We start from the raw sequence: 22,925 nt of genomic DNA on the forward strand, positions 1-22,925 counted from the left end.
AAAAGCGAAAATCGGCAATCGGTTGTAATGTGAGAAAGTAAAGAAAATGGATCTTGTTCTACCCTAAAGCTGTCTGAAACTGTGCACATCCACGTGGAAAATAGCAAAATCATGAGACTTACCAGGTATTATGTGTTAATTCTCATTAGTATACACAATTCAAGTGAACTATTGCCCAGACTTCATAAAATAACTAAATTCATAAAATATTCTTTCGTTTGGTTATCGTAATTGTATTTCAACCAAACTCGCTTTCTGGTAAATTAGTATATTAGTATTAGTATTAGTATCTGTAAATTGATTTATTAGCTCATAAATGACCAACACCAAACACGTGGATTTTAGTAGTTACAGTTACCTGACATAAACAGTATAAAAGATTAAAGCTGCATTCTATTTCATGGTAAGTAGGGGGCAACTCCTTTGGTTGCAGTAAGACTTTTAGTTCTATAGAAGTCTATGGGAAAATAACCATCTGTGATGTCAGTAAACACTTTACTGATGACTTTATGGGCTTAGTCACTAGTTTCAGGTAATGCTGAATAAAACATGAGCCCAAATTGATTACTCATTATTGGAGTTCAAGGATAAAACGAGAATCATCCCTGTGTTCACTGGATAATAATTTATGAGTCACAAGTTGTCAGTCAGTAAGCAGGAGATTTCACATTCAGAGGCAGCCCAATACAATCCAGATTGTATTGGTTTCACAATATGTGGCAATCTGCAAACACAAACAAATAAACATGCAGAAAAAAATTCGAGGCACAACTTCTTCTGTATTGTTGGAAACCTACTCAGACCTATTGAAATTTAAGTAAGAATATCCATGAGTAAGCTACTTGGAGCATAAGCTTAAATAATGTTTCGGTATCGCTAAGCTTGAGCTTTATTTTGAAACCGGATATTCACAAGTTTTGCGTGCTACTTGATGATTGGTCGGCGGTAGCTGTTTTCTTTGCAAAGGAATGTCGCTGCTAGATCTCTGTCGGGATGGAGGTCTGACAGATGTTTTGAGGAAAAGATGCTGGGACTGCACGCTCCTATCTTAATATATACCCGTGAGTATTTGCAGCTGACGTTAACCTGAAAAACTCATCCTGACGTGCTGCCGTGTAGTGTCACTGAGCGCAGAAGTGGCAAAGCTAAGCTAATATTGCCTGGATTGCTAGCTAAAGAGAAGCCAAAGGATAACGTTACCCTTTAGCTGGTGTAACGTTAGGTAACAAGCCGGGCTGCCTCATCTCTTTTTGAAATCCGAATTGACCTTTACATACTCTTTCGAATTTTCTGATTTAAGAATGCTTAAACACATTGCTTGATATATTAAGCAAAGCTCACTGTTCTAGCTGAGCGAGCAGCACAGTCAGCTAATGCTAGCAGGATAACGGTGAAAGGGAAATTCAACCTGAAAACAGAATTAATTCGCAGCCATTGGTAGATAATTGCTCGGCTCTTTGGATTTGAGCTAGTTAATACTTTTTTTATTAACTTTTTAATACAAACAGACACGGAGCTTGTACTAATAATGTCAACTGAAGACAAAGCTGATCTTGATAGCGAATAATGTATTTCTTGTAGGGACACTGTGACAGCTCCCATCAGGACACGGAGACGTGTTCTGAAGCTTTCTGTTTTTCAGCTGGTCAAATATTGTTTTAGAGACAGTTTCTAATTCATTGTCATTAAACCTACTGCGAAGAATCATCTGACAACGTCGTCATTATGTCTTGCTTCAGCTTGTGCCTCTCATGTTCTCCCATTACCATTTTGGTAACATAGTCGAGATTACCTCCCCCAACCCGTCAAAGCCAGCCGTTTATCAATTGATTTAACAGTAAAATTTGGACTGTGTGTGAGAGAGAGAGGGAGAGAGAGAGTGAGTGAGCTTAACCTTCTAATGTGGGGTAAAGTATAGATTGTGATTTACTGTTAAGTTCTGACCAGTCCTGTCTCTGTGGCAGGGATGATTGACAGTAATGAATATTTAGTCAAGTGCAAAATCCTTATGCTTTCTACCCCGTCATCTTCAGCTGTAATTGAAGCTGTGCTTTAATAAACTAAGCTACTATGACATCACCCCAGATGAGTATCTTTGTGATTGTCTTCCTGGCGTTTTGAAACTGGCAGGAGAGGGATGGATCAAAGTGAAAGTGCAATCTAAAACTATATTTAGAGGTTTCTATGGACGGACAGTTGTTTTAGAACTACTTTTATCTCGTTAACTCTCTAGCTAACAATGCTTGGATCATCCGATTGTTGTGTTTGTGGTGTTCCAAGCGTGTGCGCAACAGTGAAGTTGTCAAAACGTGGTAAAAGGTTTTTCCTCCTGTTTCTTTGTTTTTTAATTTTTAATTTATTGGGCAGTATAAATGTAGATAATAATAGATAACACCATTCATCCATTCTCTTCCGGTCCCCAAAAGGGGACAGAGCCTTTCAGTCTGTTGCACCAAGGCTGTGGAACAGTTTACCACTACAATTACGTTTGCTTGACTCTGTGGATTCTTTTAAAAAACAGTTTAAAACTCTTCTGTTCAAACAAGCCTTTTGTTGATCTACATATTTTATATATATATATATATTTTTTTTTTTTACATTATTTACATTTGATCTTTTACATTGTATATAATGTCTATTGATTTTATTGTTTATTTTAATATTTGTGTACAGCGCTTTGTGATTGCCTGTCTGTGAAAAGCGCTTAATAAATAAAGTTTACTTACTTACTTACTTACTTATCCTTATCAGGGTTGCACGGATGCTGGAGCCTATCCCCGTTACCATAGGGTGAGAGGCAGGGTACGCCTGGGACAGGTTGCCAGTCTGTCGCAGGGCTAACATATTGAGACAGACAATCATTTGCACTCACATTGACAACTATGGGCAATTTAGCATTGCCAGTGAACCTTACTCATCTAACTGCATGCGTTTGGACTGTGGAAGGAAGCCGGAGTACCCGGAGAGAACCCCCACAACAGATGGAGGAGTCAAACTCCAGACTTCTTGCTCTGGAAAGCAGCCTTAAAAGTAGTCAGTCAGTCATTTGTTGAGGTTATTTAGCAGGAAAAAAAAAAGAGTATTGCATCCACAAATATACATTTATTAATGTTTAATTATGTCTTTTAAGTACATTTTATTTATATAGGTTGCATTTAGCTCTTTTAATTTCTCTAACACAAAGCTGGTTATAAGCCAACTTTATCCCAGGCTTGAATGACGGAAAAATTACTCTTTCTTCTGATAAAAAGTTTGATTACATTCTCACATCGTATGAGAGGTTGTTCGATAAGTGTTCAAGGCCAACACTGTTAGATCCGCTTCAAAGAAAGTTTCACTAATTCTGGCTAAGCAGCTTACTTACTCATAGACTTGTGTCGGTCTCCTTTTACTTTCTCGGCTGACTAAAACATATCTGTCTCAGCTAGGGCTGGGTCATATCATACCGTTCACGGTAATACCGGTATAATGTCGGGCAACGATAAGAAAATGAAATATCGCGATAGAATATGGGTAAAACACGCATGTGCAGTGCTTTTGTTTTCATACGCACATGGCGGAAAAAGCATGGCGGCGACAGAGAATGAGAAGGGCAAAAGCTGATTGTTAAATGAAACGGATGAACCAGAATTGGTTTGTAAATATGCTACAACTTCAGTGGTGTGGCACTGGTTTAGCTTTCGTCCGTCAGATACACAACAAAGCATTATTTTTGGTAGAGCATGCTAGCGGGCCGTCGTTATTACCGTGTTTTTTGGAAAATACGGCACACTTAAAATCAATCCTTTGATTTTTCTGAAAATCAACAGTGCCCCTTATAATCCCGTGTGCCTTATGTATGAATTCTGGTTGTGTTTACTGACCTCGAAACGATTTTATGTCGTACACGGCACTGGAAAATCTTTCAAATGTTTTAGTACGACTTTGCTAAGCTAGGAACCCGCACCGCTTGATGGATTGTTGGAGCATTACGGCTATCGTAGGTAGGAGCCTCGCGGAGTGCTACGTACTGTGCTTCAACATAATATTACTGTATTATGTGTATAACCTCTTTTTAAGTTTTGTGGATATTATACATGGTTATGCTGAGGATATGTCGGCCAATTTCCACTGGAAATGCCTTTTGGTTAAACGGTCAGCAAGGATTTTGCATTTGCACTGTTAAATTTTTATGTAACTTTAATGCAGATTAAAAAAAAACAGCTGCTTGTTTAAGTGAAAATGCATTGATTTTTTTTTTTTTTTTTGCACGAATAAAGTTGTGGAGCTGTAAAGTATTTTGTCTAGTGTCGATTATATCGTCAGTTATATCGTTATCACAAATTTTCAAATGTATATCGTGATAAATATTTTTGGTCATATCACCCTGCTCTAGTCCCAACTACAGTGGCCCATGTAGGACAAATTTGAATTGGGGCAGGTAAGAAAACATATTTTAGTTGAATACAATCTGCTGATGTCATGTCAGTGAGATTTTCCATACTGTACCTTTAATGCACTTCCACATAAACTGTCTTTTGACTGTCGTGGTCTAATGGCGTTCATACTTGCTGTGCTGTTGTTGTTTTCTTGTTATATTGTGTTTATTTTACTGAGAATTAGTTTCCAGCTGTACACAGCAGTTTTTCCAACTTTTTGAATAAATAAAGCATATCTTAATTTTTTTTAAGTTGAATAACTTACAATTCGCATTCATTTATTTTATTTCCACATAAGAGTGACAAACTCGCACAAGAAGCTGGAACTAGTGGATTTGTGGTTTTTCTCATGTTCTAACACTTGAGCATAGTTTGATATAATTTTCATTTTTTGCAAAAAATATCAAGCCTGTCCTTTTCATCACACCTACATGTTAACAGAAGAATTTCATCTAAACAAGAGTCTTTAATCCCCAACCTCTGTCTCTGTGTTTTTCTTTGTTTTTTTTCCCCTTAGATGATGCTCAAAACAACATGGTAGTAAATTCTACTTGTGACAGGCAAAGAAAAACATCTGGTCAACTTTAAAAGAGGCACCGCTAAATTCAGTAAACCACTGAAGTTGGTACGAAGTGATTTGGCATCATATTTGCATCTCAGCATAGATCCTTAACTTCCTTGCTCGTGAAGATACGCTGCTACACTTTTACTTGTGTTGTCATTAAGGAGTCATCAGCCAGAGTTCCTCTCTACTGCAGAGTGAAGCTGGTGAAGCTCAGTCAAGATGTTCTCAGCGCTGAAGAAGCTGGTGGGCTCTGAGCCTGGCCAGCTCAAGGAGAAGAACATTCCTGCTGGTCTGCAGTCCATGAACCAGAGCTTGCAGAGACGCTTTGCCAAAGGGGTCCAGTATAACAGTAAGTAATCCAGCCAGCTAAATACATGTTCTGTCTTAGTTTGTTCAGTTTTATGGCATCTCCATCATGTCTCCTACTCCAGTGAAAATAGTGATTCGTGGAGACAGGAACACTGGAAAGAGTACTTTATGGCATCGACTGCAGGGCAAGAAGTTTGTGGAGGAGTATATACCCACTCAGGAGATCCAAGCTACAAGCATCCATTGGAATTACAAAAGTAAGCCAAGATAGCTGTGACCACATGTGATCATCTCACCAGGGCTGGGTGATATATACATTTAAAAAAAAAAAAATATATATATATATATATATATATATCATTACAGTGTTTTAGAATTAGCCATTTAATTTATATCAATGTAGTCCAATGTTGCGTTACCAACTTATACACTTATTCTGCCACTGCACCTTTAGGTGAAGTAGACTGTGTTGTTCATGTACACACAGACTTTTTTCCTAGTTTGGTCGAAGCCTGCTTGAAGGTTGGATAGTTGCTACTCTATAGTACAGTTCTGTAAATGAGTGCATGTTCACAAAAAAACTGGTGTGCACGTGAACATCTGCACAAAGCCTCGTGCTTACTGTCTGATGATGAAATTTACATTACTTCCACCCTCTTCATGTACACTGAACTACACAAAACTGACTTAATATGGAACTAACTGCAATTCACTTCTTTTGCAATTCACTTCCTGTCCTGACTGACAGCCCAACTACCTTTAATTAGGACCAATAAAATTAGATGTCTGCTTTAATAAAAGTGTCTGTGACACATCACATGTTGTTTTTGTTAAACATACATACATGCATACATGCATACATGCATACATGCATACATATTAGTGAATCAGCCAAAAGGAGCTTTTAAATACTGAGAGGATTCTTTTGGTTCATGTCACCCAGCCCTGCTTGTCACCACTGCTTTAGTTATGTTTCTGTTTTGGTTTGACATCTGCTGTTTGTGCCTCATAATTTATTCCAGTGGCACCATATCAAGGTAAAAAGAAAAAGTTTAGCTGTAGTTTGAGCTAACTGATTGTTAGAGGAGACATCCTGTATTTGTGTCAGTGCTTCCATACTAGTGAGAAAACACTACACTACTTAGCGCGAGTAGATCCACATTAGTCATTTAACAGTCAATAGATTTGAACTCTTCTCTCTGTAGTCTCAGAACATGAATAATGAATGTGTCCTCTGTGCTTGCCTCAGCTACTGATGATGTGGTGAAGGTAGAGGTGTGGGACGTGGTGGACAAAGGTGAGTGTTGACACACATGCCAGTCAAATTTCCTCTGAGGCTGACCTCTTGCATTATATCAACACATCCAATAGAGATGCTTGTTGCTTGTCTGTTCTGTCCTCAGTGTTGATGTTGTCTTTTTTTTTTGGGCACCTCTCTTACACTCATCTCAGGCCAAAAATATCCTCTTCCTGAAGGTGTAGGTGAGCGCTGCTACAGTATGTAGATACTAAACTCTTGTGTGCTGTGGGTTTGCCCTGCCTATCCCCACTCTTATCTGAATGTCAATATTGTCAGAGTATGGCTCAGGGTTGCTGCCTAGCTATGTCTCAGAGTTTGGCTGTTTTGTTTGAGGGTTTTCTTTCCTTTTTATTGTTTTGTTTATTTGTTTTTTGCTACTGCTGCACCCAGTTGGAGCGTGAGCATCTGCAGCGTGTATTTAAAGGGCACTGTGTGGTCAAAGTAGGCTGCGAGATGCTTTTCTGTTAGAAAAGCAGTTGTGCTGCTGCTCTGCTTGCTCTATACCTTTATACTAACTTAAAGCAAAAACCAAACTGTAGATCAGGATTTCACTGTGTGTCAGCTTGTCTGATCTTACCATTTGTGACCAATTGTTCTTTCAGGCAAAGGAAAAAGGCGTGGTGACAATTTGAAACTGGAGAATGAGCCCCAAGAGGTGACTATCACATGGCTGTCATGTGTTTTGGAAGAAAGGCTCACTTCTAGTATGTGGGTTGCAGATTTTAATCAGAGAAAGATGTCTTATAAGGAGGAAATTGTAAAGGGGGAAAAAAGGAAAAGAAGCATATGATCTCAGCAGAATATTTTCCTCCAATTGTTCTTAAATATTAATTTGTTTGTGTTATAGTCAGATGAGGTGGCCCTGGATGCAGAATTCCTGGATGTGTACAAGAACTGCAATGGAGTGATCATGATGTTTGACATCACCAAGCAGTGGTAAGAGAGCTTTGTGTGTGTTGTTGTCTCATCAGGCAAGTCTATTTCTTTAATATGCATGAGCAGATAAAGTTTCATTGTGTCTGTCTGTGGCTATGAAGCTTCCACTGCTGGATTGTGTTCAGCTCTAGATGCACAATCCTTAAAATACATTCCACTATTGCTATTTTGGGCATCCCAAGGGAGAATTTTTTTTTTATGTATATATTAGCATGGCAAATGATATAACTGTAGGTTTTTCAGTGGGGTTTCATGTAAAGTAGGATCTGGTGTATCTTATGTCTCTGTGCTGTAGAGCTCTTTTGTTATTCAGCCACAATTAAAAACACATGAGTGAGCCTCACTGTTGTTCTAGGTGCTACAGTGACTAAGCACAGTAAATGATAGGTATGCTTAAGTGTAGCAAAAATTATAATCACGTTTACTTTGGTTAATGCTGTAGTCTAATCTCCATTATTAAATACTGTTTTTCATCATGCATTTAATCATCTTTAACAAGGGGATTTACTCACATTTCAAATATAATTCAAATTCAGATGTAAAGGAAATAAGTAAACTGTTTTAGGTGAAGGTGGCCGTTGGGGACAAAGGGTCCTCTGGAAGAGGCTTAGGCTCAGACTAACTTTCTGACTGTAAAGCCAGTCTTGGTTGGGCAAGACTAGCTAGCTGTCTAGGATCCATATTAGTGTTCCTGTCATGGTGTGACTCCCCAAGCGGTTGCAGCAGATGGCCGCTCCTCCCTGAGTCTGGTTCTGCTGGAGGTTTCTTCCTGTTAAGAGGGAGTTTTTCCTTCCCACTGTCACCAAAGTGCTTGCTCATAGGGGATCATTTGATTGATGGGTTTTTCTCTTTATGTATTATTGCAGGGTGTACCTTACACTACTAAGCGCCTTGAGGCAACTGTTGTTGTGGTTTGCACCTGTATAAATAAAATAAAATTGAACAGAAAATATGCCCTTGCAGGTGTATAATTTTCACAGACACCTCTGTGGGTAGGTCATTATTTTCTGGCTGTCATTAAATTACACAAAAATCAAAAAATGTGTCTATGTTTTAAAACATTTATACATTACTGTTTTGAGTCCCTGCTTAATTCTCTACATTTTAAAGCCAAATACTGAACTTCAGGGTTACCAGTCATAAAAACAGGAAAACACAAGTATTTTAGAAAACTGTGTACCATCATTTGTAAGCAGAGTTGGGGAAGCGATATTTGAAGAATAGTCAGTTTCCAGTGAATATTGATACTCCCAGATAAATGTTGTGATCCTATCAATTGCAGGACTTTTAATTACATCCTGAGGGAGCTGCCCAAAGTACCCACCCATGTGCCGGTGTGTGTGTTGGGAAACTACAGGGACATGGGCGAGCATCGTGTCATCCTCCCTGATGATATAAGGGACCTAATTGCTGGATTGAACAGGTAGATATAGATAATAATTGAATGTATACAGTTGAAATAAAAAGTGTGATAATAATAAAAGTTGTTTTCTCTGTAAAAAGTAAATCTTGTTACCTGATATAGCTGTGGAAAATGTTTTCAAATTTGAACATTTCAATGAGCATCGCATTTGCTCAATACTCTGGGATAAGCTACACAGACCTTTTTTGTGTCTACACTCTGAGCTTTTAATAAAGCCATAATGTCATCAAACCTTGCACACACATAGAAGTAAAAAAGTTTTAAAATCTTATTTTTAAGCCAAAAGTTCACCAACGTTTGTCCGTGTACCTCTGTATTTATACAGGGACTGTTTTGTTTTTCCACAACAACTGCATGAGCAAATTACCAGGATGGTGCCAAGTTGCAGGACCTGCTTATAGGGACTCAGAATACTGCACCATATATCACTGTGTTCAGTCACAGATAGCAAAAATACAGGAAACAGTACCAGGAATAAACAGGAAGTGTTGGAAGAAAACAGAACCGGGAACAATATAATTCTCTAAGGACTTTAATTTTTGGTTTTAACTTTAAAAAAATTTACATAATCAACAACTAGATTAGTGTTCTTTCACTGTGTCTGCAGCCACAAACCAGACATCCAGGGAACTGAGGGCTCAGTGACACAACCAAAACAGGAAGAAGCTTTTTTTTTTTTGTTAATTTTGTTTTCTTACCCAGATTTGAGCTTACACCTCACCAGAGGGACTGGCTCTGCAAAACTTAAAACCCCAGTAGTAGATAACAGGTATCACAACAGTGGCCATCAACTTTCTCTAGTGGGCTGTCTGCTTCAGGCTCAATGCACAGTTGTGTAAAAATGGTAATTTTGTGGGTCATCCGACTCTTCTTCCCCACAAAATGATCCCTATGAGTGCCACCACTCCAATCAGAGACGTAAGGTACAGCTTAGCATCTTGCACATTTAAAACATATTTGCACAAAACATGCTGCAAGTAAAATAATCTGTGAAAACATGGTACTTCCTGGGGATTTTAAACCGAAACTCCTGCTACCTGCCAGTGTGGAAGTGCCTTAAACCTGAATTCTCTCTAACAGAAAAGATGTCTGATTCTATAAAAGTCTCTGGAAAAACAATTTTCAGCTCCCTTGATCTTTGACTTCAGGAAACTTTCCTTCCTAGATTTTATTCTTAATAAATACAATATGATTGTTTTGTAAATGATGGTTCGCCAAAGTCAAAAGGGAGGATAAAACTGTATGTGCTCATAATACAAAATGTTTTCATTTACAGTTTGTTATCCATTGAGCACATCAATGTGGCATTAGTTTCAAAAAGCTGAGATGGTCACAACAAAAACGCTAAACTTGTAGCGTTAAAACAGAATATCACTAACCAATGAGGGACTTGAAGATTGTTACCTACAATTTTTATATAGACTCTGCAGTGAAAACAGCGGTAGAAACTACGCTGAACAGTAGACCGTGGATAGAAGATAACTCGCATAATAGTGTTCAAAAGTGATGATGATGGATTGGATTTATATAGCGCTTTTCAAGGCACCCAAAGCGCTTTACAATGCCACTATTCATTCACTCTCGCATTCACAAACACTGGTGGAGGCAGCTACGGTTGTAGCCACAGCTACCCTGGGGAACGTGACTTATATTTATTTGGCTGGTTGGTAACTAACCAGTATAATACAAATGGATATTTTACCACTGAAAGCTGTCTAGTGTCAAAGGGAAGGTGTTATCCACTGTCAGTTTAACAACTTAACAAGCTGATGATGTGTCTGATGTTTTTGTGCCCTTGAGGTGGTAAATGCAGCTACACCTCTTTCCGTTTTTTTTTTTTGTTTGTTTGTTTTTTTTATTAAATAACACTTGGACATCAATGAGGCATGTAAATATAGGGTATATATTCAGAAACTTGAGTTTACTACTAATGCTTTCCTTTTACAGACCTATGGGATCATCTTACATCCACTATGCCGAGTCCTCTATGAAGAATGGCTTTGGCTTGAAATATCTGCACAAGTTTTTCAACATCCCGTTCCTACAGCTGCAGGTTATTGTTTTGTTTTATGTGCTGAATATTTGATTTATTTTTATTTATAATATCAGGTTTTCAAACGCTATAATTTTTTATTATGATTTATTTATTGTAATGGAAGACAAAGCACACCTATTTCATCTCAGCACGTGCCCAGGTAATCATGCCATGTGTTTGTGTGCAGAGGGAGACCCTCCTGAGGCAGCTGGAGACCAACCAGTTGGACATGGATGCGACACTGGAGGAGCTCTGTGTCCAGCAGGAGACTGAAGATCAGAACTATGAGATGTATGCTCATCTTTATTCTCTCTGACAGCCTGTGCACTGCTGTTACTGAGCCACTAGAGGGACTAGATCAAAAGCTTTATTTCCCAAAATTCTCCCCCACTCTATGTAAAATATGTGTCCTCACTTTTTATGCATTAGGTGCTCTCATGTCCACTGCTGGGCTTAAACTAGTGAGCTGGGTGCACACTACTACCTCCATCTTCTAGCAGTTGAATTTAACAGATTTGTAAAATGAACTACACATCTGTGTACATTTCCTTCTACTGAGTTTTTCCTTACTCTAGTTTCTAAACTGTATTGATGGCCTCAGATATTATTCAAAGTCTCTTAAAAGTCCTGTTGTGATATCTGCAGTTTCCTGGAGAACTTGGAGTCTCGCAGTAAGGGCTATGGTTCCCCTGGTCCAGCCAACGGTCAGAGTCCCTCATCAGGCTCTCAGTCCCCCATTGTCCCTCCCAGTGGGGCCTCCACCGGCAGCTCCAGTCCCAGCACTCCACAGCCACCAATCCCTTCGCAGCCACTCCCACAGTCACCATCTGTGTCCACAACCTCTCCTCCGCCTCCCACAGCAGCAGCAGCTGGCGGGGCAGCTTCACCTGCTGCTGAGGTAAAATCATTGGCCCAGTCACCCGAACACCTTCAGTCACCAGCTGCAGGAGCGTCGGGCCCACAGAAACGCAGCTTCATCTCCCGATGGTTTGGCTCATCCCCAGCCACCGAGGCTTCTGCCTCAGCACCAGGTCAGTCCTACACAGCACTCGCACAGCAGAGTGCTCCATGTAGTCTCTACACCAGCCATCTGTGACAATATTTCTGTCTATTCACAGCCATTAGCACATTCGTCCACGTAGCATTACAGTCCAACACTGCAATTTTGCACTCAGGTTAAGTGGACCAACACTCTCAATTATAAACGAATTCAATAACAGTAAATCATGAGTAGCAACCAGAGGTTTGATCCCAGGACATACACACCATGACATGAACATGCACTGCTGCTGGTTGAAGCAAATTGTGGCCATGACAAACCTGCATATGAATCACTCAGTGGCTTATGTAGACACAGAGGAACTGCAGGCGTATATAGAGATGCTCATTTTTGGATGCTGTTTACAGGTCAAAAAAATTAATCAGTTTAAATCTGCAGGGTACTGCTGCAAGCCCCTCTCATCAGCAAATGTAAGGGCGGTGTGACTTTTCCATGGACAGGAAGAGAACAGCTGGCAGCACAACGTGGGAAGCTTGCATGCAAAGATCAGTCTGTCCATTTACAGCTTCTGCTCCACCTCAGCTGGAGTCCCTCTTCTTGAGGGGTTAAAATAAAAAAACGTGATTAATATTTATATTTCAGGATGAAGTATTTTTGAAAGATTCCATCATTTAAAGTGGAAAAAAATATTACTTTATAATATTTTTGCAGGAGTTTTTGCAAAGCTGCCACTTTTTTGTCCTTAGGGCATTGAGTGTGACAGTTTCTTGTTTTTGTTGCAAAGAGAGGTGACTATGACACTGCAAAAAAAAAAAATAATAATAATGAACACCAATGTTTCTGCCAATCAGTCTCATTTTAGGGCCTATTGAAAATAATCAAATATTCCTTGAAATGTATTTCATGGAAATTGTTGTTCTTCTTTGGGGTTTTTTTTTTGTTTTTGTTTTTTTGATAAAAATCAGTGGAGCTATATAAACATACTGGCCTTCAAATCATTAAAATCCATTAAATATTATTAATATTGGATATTAAAAGTTCAGACCAAAGTAGTTGACTGAGTCATTTAAAGTGGAACAAATATTACTATATAATATTTTTACAGCACTTTTTGAGAAGCTCCACTGTTTTGTCTTTAGAAAGAGTCAAAGACGAGAAGAGTGAGGATTTTAAAGAATCATCTAAGGGTTAAGAAAGCTGTTCAGTCACATCCGTCAAATCTTGATAAACTAGAATGTAGTAAGCTAATGAACACATTCAATGGAGATTGTTATATCAGTTACTGAATAAAGAGTTCACTTTGAGTTTTCTTTGTCCTCCGGGCACTGAGAGTATCCAGACCAGCTTTAGAATATATTTGTTGACCGTAACTGAAACTGCCAGGTCCATAGTAAGTAGTCACAAGGTTTGAGACTTGGGAGTTGAGAAATGCGGAGCATTTAAAAGGATCAAAAGACTGGCTGGTGTTGGAATGTCATGTGATTTCAGTCTTTCCCTGCAGTTTCTGTATAATTAGCTAAAAGCAAACACACAGTGGTTCTGCTTTGGAGCTTTTGAACTTTAAAGCGTAGATTTTTGTTCTGAGTCATTTTGCTCTCAGTCAAAAATTGTCTCAATGTTTTCCTCAGAGGAGCCTCCTGTACCAGTGTGTCCTGCTAAGGTGCAGAGTGTGGATGATTTTGTGCCAGATGAGAGACTGGACAAGAGTTTCTTGGAGGACAGCCTGCCCTCCAAGACCAAGGTGCCCCGACCTGCAGCAGCTCCCACTGTGGACAGTGACAGGTGAAAATTTTCACAAATACTTCTGACTTGGCCTGTTTTTACTTTTAGAAAATACTCTTTGTCAATGTTTTACATTTTACCTTCTTTATTCAACATTTAGAAGAGGTTGAATTAAATTTTTAAATGTTTTACTACATTGTTAGTCACTAAGTGTCTGCTTTCGGTCACCTCTTCAAGCCTCTTTGAACCAACTTTTCGTGTTCTTGCTTCAACCCAGTGATGGTGAGGATAGAGGAAACCCCATGGTGTCCAGTTTCCAGGATGAGCTTGACCCTGATGATACTGAGCCAAGCCTTTCCAACTCTAAGGCCCTCCCCCCCATTAAAGATATCACTCTGAGCAGTGACGAGGAGGAGGGAATACCAACAGCGCTTGTAATCTCACAGGATCAAGACCTGGAAAGTAAACCTGAGCTCAAAGCGTAAGTCAAGAAATTTCATTAGTGACACAAGTGATATACTGCTCAAAAAATTAAAGAAACACTTTTTAATCTGAGTTTAGCATTAAGTCAGTGAAACCTCGGGGATATTGATCTTATCAGTTAAGTAGCACAGGAGGTTGTTAATCAGTTCACTTAACAAGAGGTGACCTAGAAGGGCAACAATGCGACAACAAAGCAGGAATAGTTTTACAGGTGGAGGCCACTGGTATTTTCTGCCTCCTGATCTTTTCTGACTGTTTTTCTCTAGTTGTATGCATTTGATTAGGGCCAGTGTCACTACTGGTAGCATGAGGTTATATCAGGACCCCGCATAGGTTGCACTGGTAGTCCAACTCCTGCGGAATGGCACATCAATACGCACACTTGCAATAAGGTTTGCTGTGCCTCCCAGCATAGTTTCAGGAACATAGCGGAGAATACAGGAGACAGGCAGTTACTCTGTGAGAGCTGGACAGAGTCACAAAAGGTCCTTCACCCATCGGCAGGTCTAGTATTTGCTCTTTTGTCCCAGAAGGAACAGGGTGAGCTCTGCCAGAGCTACAAAATGACCTCCAGCAGGCCACTGATGTCAGTGTCTCTGAACAAATCATCAGAAACAGACTTCATGAGGGTGGCCTGAGGGCTCAACATCCTTTAGTAGGGTCCTGTGTTCACTGCCCAACACCATGTAGCTCGATTGGCATTTCAGAGACAAGAGCAGGTTCACCCTGAGCACATGTGACAGATGTGAAACAGTCTGAAGAAGCCATGGAGAACGTTATTCTGTCTGTAACATCGTTAAACTTGACTGGTTTGGTAGTGTCAGAGAGGGACATATCAATGGAGGGACACACAGACCGCTATAGGGCTAGCCAGCAGCACCCTGAGTGACGCTAGGTATCACGTTGAAATTCCCGGGCCCACTGTCAGACCCTACACTGGTGCAGTGGGTCCTGAGACATCAGCTGTCATCTCATTAGGAGCATGCCCCGACGTTGTCACACATACATACAAGCACATACAAACATACAGCCATACAAACCACTGAGTACCATTTTTGCAATGAAATTTTGACAAAATGGATTATCCTGCTGCATCACTTCTTCACTTTGAGTTTTGAGGTGTCACTGTAGGTTGATGTGTAAACGATGTGGCATCCCTAACGCATGACCCAGTACATATCAGTGTAGATATGCAGCCTATCCCCCCCCCTTTCCCCCATTGTGATCTGATATGTTTTTTGTTTTGTTTTTTTACGTGTTCCTTGAATCAGGCCTATAATCACAAAACCAAAGGTGACATCTAAAGCTCCGGATCCCCAGGGCCAAACCACACCACCCATCTCCCTCACTTTAACTCCCGCAGTAGAGCAGCCAGCCCGACACCAAGGCAAGAAGAAGGGAAGCACGCCCAAAGTGGAGGACTCTGACACAGACCCTGAGGCTCCTGTGGCTCAGCAAATGCTCTCGTTTGTGATGGATGACCCTGACTTTGACTCTGAAGCATCAGACACACCTAAAATTGCAAAGGTAAACAAAGATACTTCCACTATGAGGCCAGTTCAGGTCACAGATCTGGAAAGCAAAATCTGCAACAGAAATTAAATAGATGAAAAGTCAATTAAAACTTTTCTGTTCTGCTTCTTTAATGAATATACATTTGCATCCCTTTTTGAATGCAGGATACATTTCCAGTCAGGGATGAGCTTCTGTCTGACCTCTCTGATGATGACATGCAGTTAGCCAAGGTGCCAGAACCCCTAAAACCCACTGTGATCACCTTCAAACCCAAGGACGACACTGACCTGTTTGGTCTCGGGATCCAAGAAGAGCCTCCTGCAGCCAAGGAAAGCAGCGAGGATCAGGAAGGCAAGTCCTTAAATACTTGTCGATGTAACTCCACATTTGATTAGCTGATGAGCAGGCAGATTAGGTCAACAGAACCCTTTAGATTCAATTGATATTGCACAGTGACTTCAAGGTGCTTGATATTGTTATGTAAAGACCCCACAATAACAGAGAGAAAACCCCAACAGTCAGACAAAAGATGCATCATGGAAGAGACCCAGAGTTTAATATTAACTAATTGTTAAATGCAGAGAGGTGTGTAAGCACATACTGAGGGAGAAAGGTAACTGAAGAAGAAATACTTAATGCATCATGGGAATCCCCCAGCAGCCTACACCTATTGCAGTATAACTAAAGGAGGATTCAGGGTACATGCTTTAGCAAAAAGGAAAGTTTTAAGTTTAATCTTAAAAGTAGAGATAGTGTCTGTCTCTCAAATCCAAACTGGAAGCTGGTTTCATAGAAGAGGGGCCTGAAAACCGAGGGCTCTGCCTCCCAATTCTACTTTTAAATACTCTAGGAACAACAACTAACCCAGCTGTCTGAGAGCAAAGTGCTCTGATGGGGTGGCCTAATTATGCGAAACGTTGTACGTGATGAGAAGGATTTTAAAATTTCGTTCTGGATTTAAGGGAGCCAATCAAAAGAAGCCAGTATGGGAGAAATATGCTCTTTCTAGTTCCTGTCAGTACTCTTGCTTCAGCATTTTGGATCAACCGAAGGATTTTCAGGGAGTTTTTAGGACATCCTGATAATGAATAATTACAATAATCCAGCCTAGAAGTAATAAATGCATGAACTAGTTTTTCAGAGTCACTCTGAGACAGCAGGTTTTTTAATTTTACAAAGTAAGACAGCCTCACGTATTTATTTAATATGTATATTGAAGGAAATATCTTGGTCAAAAACAACTCCATTACTCAGTGTTAACTGAGACCAGGGTAATGCCATCCAGAGTATTGGTCTAGACACCATATTCTAAGATTTTTAGGGCTGATTACAGTAACGTCAATTTTATCTCAATTTAGAAGCAAGGATGTAATTGTTTCATGTTATTAAGTGGTTAAAACAATTGTCCTTTTTTGAAATGGTCTGTTCTGCTGGTTTTGTTAAGAAACTGAACTTTAACATAAAACGTATTTAAAATGACTCCATCAGATGTTCACCACTTGTGAGAGTGCTGTATGCATGTGCTCCTCTTTCAGAGAAAGAAAGCAAGCACTCCTCCAAGGAAAAGAAGAAAAAGAAGAAGAAGAGCAAAGAGGTAAACTTTTTGTTGATATTACATACTGTAAGGACTTTGTGTCTAAAGAAGAGAAATAAAACAGTTTTTCTCATTGACCATCGAGTGTATAGTATCTACCGGTATTAGAAATTGAATGCCTGGTACTGAGCTGTGGTGACGGTCGGTGAGCAAGAGGATAGTTTGGAGACATTGCTGCTACAAAGGTGTATGTAAAATGTTAAATGATTATTTGTAAAGATTTGAATGAAAATTCAAAGACATAATGAGTGGACATTCTTATCTAACACACTCACCAGTGAGGGGTCAGACGCTTCAGACTTCAAACTTGATTTAAGTCTTTAACTGCAAGTCTGCAAACCGCAGGGGTTTTTTTTTTCCTTTATTAAAAGGATTCTGTTGTTTTGCTATGAACGTGAACAGAAATAGAAAAGTTCAGCTTTTTATGTCGTGAACAGCCTCTGAGGTTCTACCGGCGAGTCCTACAGTAAACTGTGTGCCGTCACTTACAGGAGGATGAAAAGAGCAAGAAGAAACACAAACACAAGAAAAGGGAAAAGGATGAAGCTGCAGTGCCCGATGAGAAGGAGAAAAAGAAAAAAAAATCCAGGACCAAGAAAACCGAAGTGGATGAGCTGGAGGACTTTCTGGGCGGTGGGGCAGCATCAATCAAAAGAGATGATGGCGATTATGAAGAGCTATAAGAGCTCCTGCAGAAGGGTGCCAGGGCACAGGGTTGTTGGTGGTTTGTATGTGCATAAAGCAGCATATCCAAGCCATACACTGTATACAAGGCTAACAGCACCCAGGTAAAATAAGCCAGGACTCTGCTATGTTTGACCTGTATATTACGTTTGTTACGTTTGTTTTTCCCATCTGCGCCTGTGCTGTCACTTCCGTTCCAACCACTAAGAACAGGCTGGGACACCCACATGTACTGTAGTGAGTGGTAACAGAAATACGATGATCAAGGTGGCCGCAGCTCAGCTCTTTGTACTCTGACGCATTTAAATATGTTGGAATAAGGTTTTATTTGACATCATCCACTCCACGAACCAGCTGCTGTAAATAAAGCTTAACCATTTAGTCTGAATGTTGGTGTGGTTGGTGTAATAACTGAGAGCATGCTCAGAGTGAGAAGTGACTTCTTAAAGAATCCATTGTGTTCTTTCTCTTTGTTTCTTGAGCTTAATGGTTAATGGTAATTTTAGTCTTGTGTCTAAATATGAACACTGGAGGAGAATTTAGATGATTTAAGAAGGCCTTCCTGTTTTTTCACACTCCTAAAGTTCATCATCCTTGCAAAGTTGGCTGAATCTGAAACTGGATATTTTTCTTTCTCATGGCCTTCTGTGTTTAACTCAACATTAGGCTCTTTGTGCTTGTGTTATTATTAAATTATTATTATTATTAAGCAAGATCATCTCAGTGGGATCTGTTTGGTAGGTTTCTGGTGCCGTCTTGCTTCCAGATTTTTCTTCTGTGAGAGTAAGAACAGCAGCGACTGTTTTCTGGAGCTTCCTTTAACAGCGGCTTTAGCTCCTTCTCCCTGAACAGCAGGAGTAAGTTGATGGTTATTTTGAAAGCAGGACACCTTCTAATCTGTGTTCTTAGCTGTATGTATTTTAGAAGGAGCTGTTAACAAAGGCCTTCAATAAGCAAATCTCTCAATTCAGCAGCCATCTTGAATCGGATCTGGGGGCTTATTTAAAAACCGCTTTGAGACTGGGGAGAGAGCCGCGACTCTGCTACTACTCACGCCTACAGCATAGCAAAGGAAGCTGTTACTAACCTCTACTGTGTGCATGTGTCAGTGCAACAACATGATTGGCTAAAGTGTTTCTCATTTCAACTGTTGACTGGCTCTTTAGACTTGTAAATCTTGTACACAGTGTACATCTTCTCCTTAGTGATCTCATACGGACAGAAGGTCAAGCAGGGCCAGAGCTGTAGCTATTTTTTTTTTTTGGACATGATCGGACAAAGAGTAGAAAAAATGTCTGAAATGGAGCATTTAAAGCAGTCTGAAGCCTCACTGCCACTTCTGCATACTGATTTGAAACATCCCACTAACTGGAAACATCCAGAAAAGTATTTGCAAGTGACTGATGTTATCAAGACATCACCACCAAACAGGAACGCAAAGTTTCCGCAGGGTTAAATCTCAATACATTTGAATTACATACGAATCTGCTTTGAGGCGTCCATGACCCTCACAGTCCATGTTTTTTTTTTTTGTTTTTGTTTTTTTCCCACATAAAAGCTATGTGTGATTCCAGTGCTAAATTCTCTTCCTGTTTTCCGATTGCCTTAACGGAGGTTTACTACAAGGGAATGATGTGCAGCTGTCCTCGTGAACCATTTCAAGTGTTCTTACTGTAATCTGTTGGCTAGCTCGGTCAGGTTAAGAATGTTGTCCTAGCCTTTTGTTATAGGTGGATCTGTATCATCTTTAAATTCTGTTTAAAAGATTGCAGTGACTTGGTTGTTTGCTTTGGTGTCACTCTCAGTGGAGTTTTGTTAACATTCCCAGGACTTTTACTTTATTTATTGCTTCCATTTTGTTGTTTTCTTTGCATGTTTTGTGCCCAGACTTTGCTAAAAACTCATGCAGGTTTTTTTGTTTGTTTGCTTGTTTTAGTTGTTGTTTTCTTTCGAGTTACATCTGTTGATATTTGTCATCCATTTCCTGTTATCCATCATGCTGTGGTTTACTGCCAGAGCTTCTTAAGAAACTCTGCGATGGTATGAACTGCTCCACCTTTGTTTATTTCAGCTGCTCTTGATGGACTCGTGATGACATGCATCGTCTCCCAATACTGAAATTTTTCAAAGAAGTGAAGCTTCCAAGATACATCGCATGTATTCTTTTGACAGCTTTAATATGGTTTTCCATCACATATACACACAGTTTACAAAAAGGTAATTGTGTTATTCCAAAGTTGAAACTATGCAGCATTGATCCTGAATACTGTATGCTCTTCTTTTTATTGTCTCTCGTCATGTGATTGAGGATAAATGCTGACACCACAGTTTCAAGCAAAGCATGAGACTTAAAATGTACAGCAAGAAAAGAATGTAAAAAGTGTAAAAATAAAAAGATATATTTGAAGAGCTTTGTTCCAAAATGAAATGTACAGCATGTGGGAATAATGTCATCTCCATGAAATAAATACAGCTTCATTAGGGGGTTGTTGTGACTAAAGTAATAAGATTTCTGAATGAATGATGTGCTCTTTAAAATACTGGGGTTTTTTTTTTGGGGTTTTTTTTGTTTTTTCCTCCTAATGGTTGTACAGCATTTTGGAATGAAACCCTTCATTTGTCACCCCATGACATGGTCCATCTTTACACTATGTGTGAGTTTGCTTATGTTTGGTTTGTCCAATAAATGCAAACTTATTTCTTCATAAAAAAGATGTGTGTGTCTCGTCATATGAACATATTGAAGCCCCTTGAAGCAATTGCTGTTGTGATTTGGAACTATGTAAATAAAAAGACCGAATGTTCAATTCCATTCAGAGAGGAGCCTACAAAGCTTTTCCCCTCCCCCACCTCGGCGCCTCAGACCATATCACTGTCATGCTAATGCCTGCTTACAGACCGCTCGTTAAAACCACCAAACCGGTTCGTAAGCGGATACAAGTGTGGCCAGAAGGGTCTTCGGAGGCTTTACAGGACTGCTTTAACACCACAGACTGGAACATGTTTAAGCAGGCTGCCACCTATAACAACACCACTGACCTCCAGGAGTACGCAGAGACTGTTACTGCCTACATCAACAAGTGTATTGAGGATGTAACAGTCACGAGAACCATAACTGTATGGGCAAATCAAAAACCATGGATGACAGGAGAGGTCTACAGGCTGCTGAAAGCTCGGAATGTTGCCTTCAGAGATGGTGACGAGGCGAGCCTGAGGACAGCTAGGGCCAACCTTTCCCGTGGCATCAGAGAGGCTAAGAGACAGTACTCCAGGAAAATATCTCATCACTTCAAAGACAGCAGAGACTCACGGAGCCTGTGGCGGGGCATTCAGACCATCACAGATTACAAGCCCCCACCACAGACCTGTGATAGCACTATCCCCCTGCTGAACGAGCTGAATACTTTCTTTGCTCGCTTTGAAGTCCAAAACAGCACCACTGCACAGAAGACCCCACCCCCTCCTGGTGACCAGGTGATGACTCTTTCCCCGGACAGCGTGAGGAGATCCCTCAGCAGGATCAATGCACGTAAAGCTCCGGGTCCTGACAACATTCCTGGTCGTGTACTGAGAGACTGTGCAGTGGAACTCACTGATGTCTTCACAGACATCTTCAACATATCACTCATCCAGGCTGTCGTCCCCACATGTTTTAAAGCCACCACAATCATTCCGGTTCCAAAAAAGTCATCTCCCTCCTGCTTTAATGACTACCGTCCTGTTGCACTTACTCCCATCCTGATGAAGTGCTTCGAACGACTAGTCATGAAACACATCAAGACTGTCCTGCCCCCCTCCCTGGATCCCTTCCAGTTTGCGTATCGGCTCAACCGATGATGCCATCTCCACTGCACTCCACTCAGCACTCACACACCTGGACAAAAATGACTCATATGTTCGAATGCTGTTCATAGATTTCAGTTCAGCATTCAACACTATAATCCCCCAACAGCTCACTCAAAAACTGGTCCAGCTGGGGCTCAACACCTCACTGTGCAACTGGCTGTTGGATTTCCTCACCGGAAGACCTCAAGCAGTATGGGTCGGCAGTAATACATCCAGCACCATCATTTTAAACACGGGGGCCCCGCAGGGATGTGTGCTGAGCCCCCTCTTCTTCACTCTGCTGACCCATGACTGCACTCCATCATATAGCTCCAACCTCTTCATCAAGTTTGTGGACGACACAACGGTGGTGGGTCTCATTAGCAACAGGGATGAGACCGACTACAGAAGTGAGGTGAGACGCCTGGCCACGTGGTGTGTTGACAACAATCTCTCTCTGAATGTGGAGAAGACGAAGGAGATTGTTGTGGACTTCAGGAGAATGCACACCCAACATGCTCCTCTGACCATTGACGGAGCGTCTGTGGAGAGAGTGAGCAGCACCAAGTTCTTGGGTGTGCACATCACAGAGGATCTCTCCTGGACGTACAACAACACAGCACTGGCCAAGAAATCACAGCAGCGTCTCTTCTTTCTCCGCAAACTAAGAAGAGCAGGAGCACCAGCCCATGTACACTTTCTACAGAGGCACCATCGAGAGCATCCTGTCAAGCTGCATCACTGTGTGGTTTGGAGCCTGCAATGCGTCCTGTCATAGAACCCTCCAACGCATAGTGAGAGCTGCAGAGAGGATCATTGGTGTCTCTCTCCCCTCCCTCCAGGACATTTACAGCACCCGTCTCACTAAAAAAGCCCTTTGCATAGCGGCTGATCCCACGCACCCAATGCAAAGCTTCTTCAAGCTGCTGCCGTCAGGGAGGAGACTGCGGAGTCTCCAGGCCAGGACCAGCAGACTGAAGGACAGCTTCATCCATCAGGCTGTCAGGAAGCTTAACTCCCTCCCGATTCTGCCCCCTCTCCCCTCTTCTCCTCCATGGTCTCACTGAACTCTGTCACACACACACACACACACACACACACACTCTGACTCACTCA

The 22,925-nt window shown here is 40.8% G+C and overlaps 1 protein-coding gene across 6 annotated transcripts; it reads left to right on the forward strand.

The window, feature by feature from the left end:
- The first annotated feature begins 921 nt into the window (after positions 1–921).
- rabl6b (RAB, member RAS oncogene family-like 6b) lies at positions 922–18,372 on the forward strand. 6 transcript variants are annotated; one of them, XM_026186440.2, is made up of 18 exons: positions 922–1,061; positions 4,936–5,043; positions 5,145–5,332; positions 5,415–5,549; positions 6,542–6,589; positions 6,745–6,774; positions 7,195–7,247; positions 7,440–7,528; positions 8,811–8,951; positions 10,899–11,004; positions 11,174–11,277; positions 11,632–12,017; positions 13,615–13,768; positions 13,986–14,189; positions 15,463–15,718; positions 15,871–16,057; positions 17,242–17,300; positions 17,792–18,372. In XM_026186440.2, the coding sequence occupies exons 3-18, from the start codon at positions 5,203–5,205 to the stop codon at positions 17,981–17,983; spliced, it is 2,274 nt and encodes a 757-aa protein (XP_026042225.1). In that variant the 5' UTR covers positions 922–1,061; positions 4,936–5,043; positions 5,145–5,202; the 3' UTR covers positions 17,984–18,372. The 6 variants fall into 6 exon arrangements, with proteins under 6 accessions (XP_026042225.1, XP_026042222.2, XP_080165356.1 ...); XM_026186437.2 differs by having other exon boundaries at positions 5,177–5,332; XM_080309230.1 differs by lacking the exon at positions 6,745–6,774.
- Positions 18,373–22,925: the final 4,553 nt, after the last annotated feature.

The sequence above is a fragment of the Astatotilapia calliptera genome, chromosome 12 (genome assembly GCF_964374335.1).
Source record: "Astatotilapia calliptera chromosome 12, fAstCal68.1, whole genome shotgun sequence".
Classification (NCBI taxonomy): Eukaryota; Metazoa; Chordata; class Actinopteri; order Cichliformes; family Cichlidae; genus Astatotilapia; species Astatotilapia calliptera.